General features: G+C 35.4%; 1 protein-coding gene and 1 pseudogene across 1 annotated transcript; one reads left to right on the top strand and one right to left on the bottom strand.

Moving 5' to 3' along the window:
* Positions 1-458: 458 nt before the first annotated feature.
* On the top strand, positions 459-1,298 carry LOC125496723 (uncharacterized). Its single transcript, XM_048642266.1, has one exon. The coding sequence runs from the start codon at positions 459-461 to the stop codon at positions 1,296-1,298; it is 840 nt and encodes a 279-aa protein (XP_048498223.1).
* A 1,557-nt stretch (positions 1,299-2,855) lies between these two features.
* LOC125496722 (disease resistance protein RPM1-like) lies at positions 2,856-8,699 on the bottom strand (annotated as a pseudogene).
* Positions 8,700-11,238: the final 2,539 nt, after the last annotated feature.

The raw sequence follows: 11,238 nt of genomic DNA, 5'->3' as shown, positions 1-11,238 counted from the left end.
AGTATAAAGTTTTGGTCTAACAATTGGGTTTTCCAGTTCCCTCTTGCTTCTAAGTTCACTCCAACGGTTGATACTAAAGATCTTAAAGTTAGCGATTGTATTTTGGAGTCTGGTGTCTGGGATTACGCTAAACTCCTCACCCTTGTTCCTCCCTATATTTCCAAGATCATTTTTCTTTATTCATTCCCGCGACCTCTCAGAATGATAAATTGGTGTGGGGTCTGATTGTAGATGGTGAGTACTCAGTTAAATCTGGTGCTCCTCTTATCCAAAGTAGATCTGGAGTTAACACCCAAAAAGTTGAATATCACTGGATCTGGGGGTTATGTGTCCCCCCGAAAATTATAAATTTTCTTTGGAAAGCTTGTAATAATGGGATTGCTACCACTAGTTGTTTGGAAAAAGCCATATTTTTGTCCCGCAAAATTATAGTTTTTTGAAATAACCCATCGAAGACAATGTGTCAGCTTTGTTTTGAGTGCCCCTTTACAATTGATGTGTTCTCTTACTTGGCAGATATGTTCAAGTGGCCTTCGCTCCCAATTTGGATGTCGTCTATGGAGCTTTCTTCCTTTCTGTCCACTTTAGAAGTGTGCCATTCTAAGCTTCCTTTAGCAGATCTAACCCAGTTCATCTTTGTTTGGTGGCATGTCTGGTCTTTTAGAAACAAAGTCATTTTCAGTAATGAAAGCACTTCCTTTATGCAAGGCAGTTTTATTATTAACTCCTTTGTTAAGAATTGGGACAAAGCTTCCGGTGCCCGAACTGAAGAGTTGCATGTCCACCTTTTCGCCACCACCGCTAAGAAGCTTCCTCCTTGCTCGGGCCCAAATCTCATTTGGGCTCCTCCTTCTGACAACTTTTGCAAGCTCAACTTTGATGGCTCTAAAGTTGCTAATATTCAAGCTTCTTATGGGTTTGTTATTAGGAATAACCTTGGTGAAGTGTTGATGGCCTCTGTTAAGGCTCTTGGTGACTGTCATAATATTATTCTGGCTGAAGCTATGAGCATGTACGAAGGCATCAGTGGAGCTATTTCCCTTCGCATTAGTAACTTAATTATAGAAGGCGACAATCTTACGGTTATTAATTCTCTTAAGCATCGTTTTAAGCCTCCTTGGCTTATTGCTAACATCATTTGTGATGCAGATATTCTTCTGGACCGTTTTGATGCAGTGGTAATTCAACATTGCTTTCGGGAGGCTAATCATACTGCGGATTTCATGGCGCATAAGGGCCACCTATTCCCAAATGCGTTTTTTTGGTCTCCTCCCTATTGTATTGATTTCCCCTTCTAATCCGTAAGGATGTTTTAGGTTGGCTTCCCCATTAAGAAGGGTAGCTTAAGGTTTTTTTTCTTATAAAAAAAAAGGATGGTTGTTGCTTTATACATGTTTTAAGTCAGTTGCATTTGAGTTTGACATCTAATTATAATTTTTGGTGATGCATGATACTATATCGATTTGGTATTTATAAGTTTGTGCATAATAAACTTAAAAATTCGTCCTAGTTTTTATTATAATTATATGAAATTATCTTGTAGTAAGTTATTATTAAAATATGATTGACGAGCTAAGAGATATGTGGGTGACATATTTAAACAACCAAGCACAAGCAAGGCGATTGAGATCGAAGACAACGAAAATATGGATATAGTCAAGTTTGAGTTAATTATACATATTATTAGATTTTTAAAATTTTAATTTTATTAGATATCATTATATTATAGAAACTTTATAACATTGAAATCAAATTGATGCTTTGAGAAATGGTTTTAGATACAAATAAAATTAACAAATCTCTTTTTTTGACATGATGAATAAACCAAGCAGAAACTTCTACTCCCTCCAATTCATTTTAATTGTTACACTTTGATATTTTACACTATTTACAAATTTCACTTTCACCATCATTTGTGATTTATACGCGGATGAAAATATAGTCATGTGAGATCTTGATAGATTCATCATAACATGTATTTTATTAATATGTACTTTTTATAATTTTTACAAATACAAACCTAAAGATATATGTCCTTAAAGTTTTGCATTGGCATGTGTGAAAAGTTTAAGTATGTAGATTAAAATGAAATGGAGGGAGTATTTAATAATATTGTTATACTATTTATTGTTTCAACAGAAAGAAAAATAAAGTAGCATATGTATAAGAGGTTTAGCGTATGTATAAGAGTTTCTTGAAGCGCAAATAAAGGAGTCGTTATACGATAGTGTATCTATACTGTAATTTATTATAATATCAAAAAATTTGTAATAAACTAAAGAAAACAGTTATGGTCAATAATTGATTTCAAAGGATGAATAAGTGAGGAGACTAGTTTTAGCTATCAACTAGTCTCCTTTTTACATTTTATATAGGCGCTTGCCTAAGAGACTAGTTTTAACTATCAACTAGTCTCTCATCTCTATTATATAAGTCAAGGGGGGAGCTATGGTGTCCACCTTTGAAAAGTCATTTTTGTCCTTAGCTAAATATATAATTGGATATTCAAATTTTCTACAATATGTGCTTTCCTAATTTAAAGACGGGGTCAAAATTCTAATTATAAATTAAACTAAATAAGCATCAACAAAGTAACTTGACACAGTTTAAAAAATGGTTATTTAATTAAAAAAAAATTAGAAATTTAAATTGACTATAAGACCTTATATCTAAATGTTCATTTACAATTTCTAATTACTTTACATTAGTTTGTACAACAATAATTATAAATCACACTTCTAAAATTATATTTAGATAAAATTTATTAAGAACATACCCAAAAAATCGACGCACGCATCGCGTGCATATAAAGCTAGTATATATAATAGAAAACAGGCAGTATAAACCCTCTCCTAATCTACGAGAAATGTGAGATGTAAATCGGTTGTCATCCGATTTTCAAGGCAATTTTTAACCGGTTTCCTAAGTCTTTTTTGTAGTAGTGTAAGTTAGTGAGTTTAAACTCGATCGCCAAATCGTAAAAGGGCAGTAGACACCGGCACCCATTTGCATGAAACCCCTTTCATTTTTTACGCACACATCAAACTGGTTGGGACTACCATCAATTAATAACGTGTGGAGATGAGGTATCTCAATGTATACTTTTTTCAGATAGGGTAGCCTATAGAGTATTAGAACCTTAAGCTTACCATGTTTCAAGAAAAGACACTCACCATCAAAGGCTTCATTGAGAGTAAGGTCTACTAGATTAGGTACAGAATTAAGCATATATAACTCAACTTCCTTGAGCCTTGAATACGCCAAGTCCAATTTGGCTAAGTCGGGGAGCCTCAATATCCACATTGGTAACCTCTCCAATATAAATGGTCCTTCCAAGTATATATGCTTAAGTAAAGGAGGAGGTGTGAATGTGTATTCTAAATCAAGAACTTCATAATCTTTGCCTTCTAGTATCTTTACTCCTTTCTTCCTTAACTTTTGATGCCAGAATATGGTGAAGTTATCACCTAAACTTAAGTGTATGTGCTCCTCTACATAAGCAATAAGATGGCGTAACTTGTGACAATTACCAATTTCTCTAGGAAGCTCAGCTATCAAACATTGCTTAAGGTCTAGTGTTTGTAAGTTCCAAAGCTCCCCAATTCTCCTAGGAAGAATTTTGACTTTTGTGTTTTTCAAGCTCAAATATTGCAAGTGATGCAGATTTCCCAATTCTTCGGGGATATGGCTAATAGAAGCACCTTCAAGATCTAGAACTTTCAAAAGGCGAGCAACTTTCAAGAACAAGCTCATGTAAGGTTCTGACAAGTTGCTAAACCAAAGGAGAGAACGGGTACTACTGAAGATAGTGTTGTTATTAAAAACCTCTAAAACCATACTATTGTTGAAACCATCTACACAAATGGAGAATCGTCGAAATTTTTTATTGGCCGTGAGTGAATTGTTCTCTGATAAAACTTGACCAAAGCATAAGTAATCTAACTTTGGAAGAATTATAATCTCACGGAGGATATCATGAACTCGAAATCTTGATTGTGGTCTCTCAGTTGGGTTATCTATCTCATGAACTTGAATCAAACTTCTATTGACAAGCTCGCTCAAATATTCTTTCGCTACCTCTTCAAGCGTTTTGCCTCGTTGATTTTGTATAAAATTCTCTGCAATCCACAACCGAACTAGTCTGTTGCTGCTAATGATGTAATCTTCAGGGAACATACCGAAGTACAAGAAGCAAGGCTTAAGATAGTATGGCAACTTATAATAGCTGAACAATAGTATTTTGGTGGTATTAGAGAAGTGAGGATTACTTCCAATCTCAAAACCAAAACTGTTGTACAACTTGTTCCACTCGGAAAGAATCTTTTCTTTTGTGGACAAAAGCCCCGCAATCGCTACAATCGCAAGTGGTAATCCTTCACATTTCCCCACCATTTCTTGTGACAAATTTTCCAGTTGAGAAGGACAATTTCATTACCAAATGTCTTTATGACAAAAAGATCCCATGATGCTTCTGAACTTAGAGGTTCCAATTTATAGAGATGATGACCACCTGATGGATCATTCCAAGCACCACCCACGTCTACTTCTCGCGTTGTCATCATTATCCTGCTGCATTTTTTGTTATTGGGTAAAACATATTCAACATATACCCACAGCTTTGAATCCCAAACATCGTCGAACACGACTATGTACCTATAAATAATATTAAAACGACATGAATAGTATAAAAAAGATGTACCGAAATTTATATTCCTTTCATCTTTATTAATTTTTTCATATTATTAATTTATACTTCCTCTGGTTTGTTTTAAAATGAAACGTAGGGCATAACCACGGGGATTTAGGAGAAGAGAGAGATAAAGAGAAAGAAAAATAGGGACCCATGTGATGAGGAGATAGCTAGAGAGAAGTAAGTATCAAATATAGTAACATTTTATTCATTTTAGAACAGCCTAAAATGATAAGCGTTTAATTTAATTTAGAACGAAGTGAGTACACTTTAGTATCAATATGACAATTAAGATTCTATTAATTCACTTTGAATTAATAACATTAATTCCTTTGTTTTTTGATTAGTTACTGTACAAGACTTTAACTTTTATACTACTTGGCTTTGACTGAATTGTTGATAAATATAGTCAAGTTATGGTGAAAAGAGGTCATAATTAGCGTGAGAAGTGAGATGTAATTAAAATTTTAGTGAAAAAAATTAAATACATCTCTGGCTGTAATTTATAGAATCCTTTTTACAGTTTCAGTAAAAATCTAATTTATAAATTTTAGTAAAAAGGTTACAATTTTGATTCACCTCGATGTGTATGGATTTACCTCGATGTGTATTTCAAAAATATAATATTTAGATAAAATATACGGATAGAAAATTAAAGATATTGATGGTCAAATCGTGTATTGTCAAGCATGAAAGTTGAACTGCCGCAATTATTAACAATGAAGAAAATATAAATTTAAAATAAGATTTGTTATAAATTTTAGTTTGTAAAAATTAGGTTTCATCACCGATAATTAGTTTGAACTTGCAAAAATCAATTTTTAGTGATTTTGACATTCTGATGGTTGGGAGATAAGTAATTAGTAAGGATAAATATTAATTAGTAGAATGAGTTGTAATCAATAAAATCAAGTTTAATTTGGTCAGTAAATATAAGTTCAATAAGAAAAAAAAATTTAGTTATTTTGGCATATTTTCTGGAAAAAAGGTACCCAATTAATGCAAATAACTAAATATTTTGGCATATTTAATTATTTCTAGAAAAAGGACGATTTGCGTCCCTTCAATTGCGTCGCACAGACACGGAAACGACGCACAGTTCGAATTTGCGTCGCATGTGGGGAGTTTTGCGACGCAAATCACAGAAATATGCGTCGCACAGTATAAATGGGCGTTGCAAAAGGCTAATGTGCGTCGGACCCCTTGGCCCATCCGACGCACATCAGCCCACTAAGTCTCTCGGCTCTCTCCCTCTCCTTTTAATTTTCCCAAACCCTAAAAGGACAACTTAGTGCACAGCAGCCGCGTCTCTCTCTCCCTCTCTCCCCCTCTCTCTCTCTCTCTCTCCCCCCCTCCCTCTCTCTCAATTCCAGAACTCCGCAAACTCGTTCGTTTGTTCCTCAAATCCGCCGTTTATATTTGTTCCTCAAAAATCAATCAACTTAAATATGGCGACGAAATTCTCTTGAAATCCGCCGTTTCATCGATCAAATCCCTCCTGAAATCCGCAAACTCGTTCGTCGAAATTCGTTCGTCTGCTACAACTTCGTTTCACTTCGTTCGTCTGCTACAACTTTGTTTCACTTCGTTCGTCTGCTACAACTTCGTTCGTCTGCTGCTACAACTTCGTTTCACTTCAAAATTCGAAGGTATTCTTTCTTTTTCTTTATTTTTCTTTATATCTGATTTTTTTTCTTTATTTTTCTTTATATCTGATTTTTTTTCTTTATTTTTCTTTATATCTGAATTTTGATTCTTAATCTTTTCTCGTTTTCAGATCTGGTTCTTCTCGAAATCTTGTTGCGTTTGAGGTGAAGATCTGGATTGCTATGAAATAACAAGAAATTCTCGAAGATCTGGATTGTGTTTGAGTTTTTTTATTTTTATTTTTAATTTTATCTCCCCTTCATCTTCTGGTTAGGGTTAGAATTTCTTATTTTTTTTATGTTTTAGTTATAGATCTGATGTTAGTATAAAACCGCGGAGGCTTTGTAGTGGTAATGGTGATATTAGATCTGTCCATTGTCTTTGTATTGCTGATTCATGATAGAATTTGTATGTTCTTCATTTCTAATTTTATCTTCTCCATTTTTGTATGTTCTTCATTTCCTTTTCAATTACTGATTACTTATTGCTGATTCATGATAGAATTTGTGTACAATTTTCTGCATTCGTTAGTTTTTTTTATAAAAAAAAAAAATTATTTTTTTTAAAAATTGCAATTTGCGTCGCACGTTGCCCAAGGTGCGACGCAAATCACTCATCTGCGTCGCGCCCTAGGCGATGTGCGACGCACATTACCCTTTGAAGTGGGCTGGGGAGAGCCATTTGCGTCGCACCGTATAAATGTGCGACGCAAATAGCTCAACCATCTGCGTCGTTTCCGCATACGACGCAGATCAATTCTGGTCATTTGCGTCGAGGCCTTTGGCGTCGTACCGGAGTCCGACGCAAATAGGCGCCTCACATCCGACGCAAATTGCCTTTTCCTCACATGGATATATATCCTTTCAATTCCCTTCTCTTCCCTTTGCTTCCCCTCCAGTCCCCTATGCTGTATCCAAACAAGAGAAAATGTTTATCTCCCTTTACCTTCTCTTCCTTTCCTTCCAACATTCCCTATCCAATAACATACTCCTATCTATATTTTACAAGTTGTATTTAAATCCTTTGCAGTTAATAGAAGAACCGTGTATTTTCTATCCTTATCTTTCTGTTCTCCATTTGCTTTGTTTATTTTCCCGACACTTACGAGGTCAAGAACTAAGCTATTTATACCTTGTTATGAAGAGAAAAAGGATTAAAAACACATCAAGAACAGAGATTTTATGCACCACACAAGATAAAATAGAAAGTTTTGAAATCTAAAAAAGTTTAAGGTGTAAAATACCTCTTTTCCTGAAGGTGGTTCCTTAATTTACTGATAATGGTGTGTTCATCAGATGCATCTAATTGTAAAGAAGGCTCCACCTGAACTTGCTTAAATATGCTATTTAGCAAATCCCTCCATCTGTAAGATTGAGAGACTGTCACCCAAGCATGCACAGAGAAGCCTTCTTTGACCTCCTTATCTTCGTACACTTTCCGAACAAGGGTTGTTTTGCCTAATCCTCCCATACCAACCACGGCTATGACAGCACGAGGACCTTGTATCTTCGTACAATCTTGATCATTTTGCTGCTCCAAATTCAACCAGCTAAAGATTTGCGTCTTCTTACGAGTAAAATCGAAAAGCTCAGACTCATCCTTGAAGAGGGAGGAAATTCGTGGGTCTTGCCAATTCTGCTCATTTTCACTAGAGTCATCTGTTGTGGTAATGAGTTTATACCTTTCTTCTGTTGTTTATCTCAACAATATCAGCTAGAATCTTTTTAATCTCAGAGCTTAATTCATGTTTAGGTTTCAGCTGTGTGATGCAAGCAACTGCGCTCTTCACCCACTTACTGATTTTGTTTATTATCAGTAAGAACTGATTTTTCAGACTATTACTATAGTCGGATTGCAGCGAATGTTGTTGTTGTCGTTGTTGTTGTTGTTGTTGTTGTTGTTTCTGCTGCTGCTGCTGCTTGAGCATGAGGTATTGATCAATGACATCCTCAATGTGGTAAGCGCTTTCTCTTAGTTGAGTCAGCCACACGCGGATGCCATTATCTACCTCAGCTTTCTTTTCAGCATCCTTCAGAACTTCTTTGATGCTGTCTAATTCATATTGCAACTTTCTAACATCGTCTGAGAGGCTACCTAGCAATTCTGCCTCCGCAGTTATGAGTGTTGAAAGTTTCTCCAAAGCAAAGCTCAGCATAGTGTCTGCCATTTCGTAGTTTCGAGTTTTTTTTGGGTTTAGATTCTAATTTCTAGCAAATGAGAGTTTGATAGATTGATATGTGATTTAAACCATGAATGCATATACTTTTATATAAGAACAGGGCACCGCAATGGTAATGAGCTAAACCGCTAAACAACTTGTCTGAAAATTTACTATGCACAAAGTATGGAACATTCTTTGCTCCCCAACTTACTCAAATAATTGCTTTGATTAGCATGTCAAGATGCCTCTCTCCGAAAGTCCGAGTAATAATTCTTTGCTTATTCTAGTCTAAAATAAACAAAAGGTTTAAGAACCACATCCTTAATACTTTGCTTATTCTAGTCCAAATTAAAAACAGGGTTTAAGAACCACATTCTTAAAACTTTGTTTATTCTAGTCCAAAGTATGGTATTTACAGAACATAAGCCCAATTCTTTTCTTATTCTAGTCGGATGAAAGATATTCTAAAACCAAAAAGGAAATCTACTTGACTACTTCAAAATAAAAGATATTTTCCTCAAATTTATTACCATTATTAAATTTCAAATTTAGCCTTCTCTTCAACGTTCTCCTGGGCATGGTTTCCCTATGTGGAAGAAAGACAAACCTGTCATAATACTCCCTGGAGCACTTAGTTATCTTTTTCACTAAGTTGCCACATTTTATATTTTGTCCATTTAAAACAAAACATGACAAATGTGCAGATTAACAAATATGCTTGGAAGTACATAGTTCTAGTTAAGTACATGTATTTTATTTAACCAAGTAGTACTTGGTTTTCTGGTAAAGAGAGCACCCTTCCAACCTCAAGGTTGGGGGTTCAATCCCCATTAGAGGCACTTTGAGGGTAAGAATTCCCCTTACCCTTCCTCTTACTCTCAAGTGTCTGACCCATTAAGACCCGAGCGAGGTTCAGGTCACTTCTTCTTACCAAAAAAAAAAGTACATGTATTTTAAATCAGAAACTTTAAAAGAAATAGTTGCTCATTACCCTAAATTATTTCTTGATAATAATGATTTGTGAATCTTGAATGTCTTAATAGACTCCAATCGATACTTGAATCTTTTGATAGTGTTAATTTTGCACCTTAGATTAGCCTATCCCCTATCATCCCAAGTCATGGATACATATTGATGATGGTTATGTGAAAGTTTGCTTGAATTATCCATTGTTTTGTGAACCATGGGTTGAAGAGGTAACTTTGGGCTTATTATCTATATTTGTGCTTGATTAGAGTTGTGGGTTAACTCTATTTGGAAATCCTCACGAGAGCATCACTCGTCCTCATTGGCGACCTTGAGGTTTAAATGGCTTATTGTTTACGCTAAAAACAATCGTGATTCCTACGAAAGTGAGTTAGTGTATATAACTTTCCTATTTTTTTTTTCTTTAATAATGTGCATTGTTTTAATAATCTTTTCCCTTGCTCTCTTCTTCCTACCATTCTCCTTCCTCTCATTACTCTTGGGACTTTGCTTGAGGACAAGCAAACATTTAAGTTTAGGGGAAGTTGATGTGTGAGATTTGTCTCACTCATAGGGTAGTTTTAAGGCTATTTTTATTTAGTTTCTTTTCCTTTTTAGTTTATTCTTCCCCTAATTTTACCTCTTGTGTTAATTAATTCCCTCTTGTCATATATAGTTGTTTTCCCTCTTTTTACTGTTCTATTTGACCTTTTTTTGTAGGAATTTGAATAATTACAAGTGGGAAACATTTGAAAGGGGAGGAAAAGAGAACCACACACCAAGCATGGAGTGAAGCAATTTTGCTAAATAAAAGCTTTTGAAAAGATTTGTGCATAAGAATCTTAGGATCATATTCAAACAGTCATAACTTTCAGCACACAAGGTATTTTTCAGTGATTCAAGTTGGAGATGAAAGTTTAGCTTGATAGCTTTCCAAGGAGTGGTCACAATTCCAATTCCGATGAAAAATAAAAGAGATATGGTGCTTTGAAGTCAGGCGCGTTTTCTGGCTCGCCCGAGCTGTTACCAGACCGCCCGGGCTCTTCAGCCCGCCCGGGCAACTACCCAGCCCGCCCGGGCTGCTGAAGAGCAGAGTTTCTGCCTCGACCCTGCACCATCCGGGCCTTAACCCAGCCCGTCCGGGGTGACTTGGTTAGCCCGCCCGGGCCCTTTTCCAGCCCGCCTGGGCTGCTGTCGCTGCTTGTTTTTTTCTCGGCCCGTTTTGCTTTAGAACGTTGTAATTGGGGGAGTATAAATACCCCCTTAGTCCAATTTAAGAAGGGGGATTTTTCTATTCACCACTCTTAGGTTTAGAATGTTTTGAGGGTTTTAGGGAGGATTAGCCTCCATAGCTTAGTTTAGGGAAAAAGTGAGAAAACTCAAAGAAAGATTGAAGATTTGGAAATTCAAGGGTGACAACTTGTATTTGAAGATTCAACAATTTATCAATGAGCATTTCTTACTCTCTCTCTCTTCTTTTCTTGCTTTATTTTAATTGTTAGTATTGTTTAATCTTCATGTTTAATAGTTAATCTAGATTAGACTTTTTTTTTTCCTCCTTATTTCTTCTTGTTTGTTCACTAGATCTTGATTTTAAATTATTGATTTTTGTTAGGTTTTTGCTTTTAGATTGGTGATTTATTGCTAGTCTTTCTATGATTAGAATGCCTAGGGTGCGTTCTGTTCAACTTAAAAAATTAAGTTTCAGGTCCAATAAGTTCAGATAAGTTCAGATAAGTTCAGATAAGTTGCAATAAGGTCTAATAAGGGCAAT

This window comes from Beta vulgaris, chromosome 4 (assembly GCF_026745355.1).
Source record: "Beta vulgaris subsp. vulgaris cultivar EL10 chromosome 4, EL10.2, whole genome shotgun sequence".
NCBI classification, from domain to species: domain Eukaryota; kingdom Viridiplantae; phylum Streptophyta; class Magnoliopsida; order Caryophyllales; family Amaranthaceae; genus Beta; species Beta vulgaris.
This window is presented reverse-complemented; position numbering and strand designations above follow the sequence as displayed.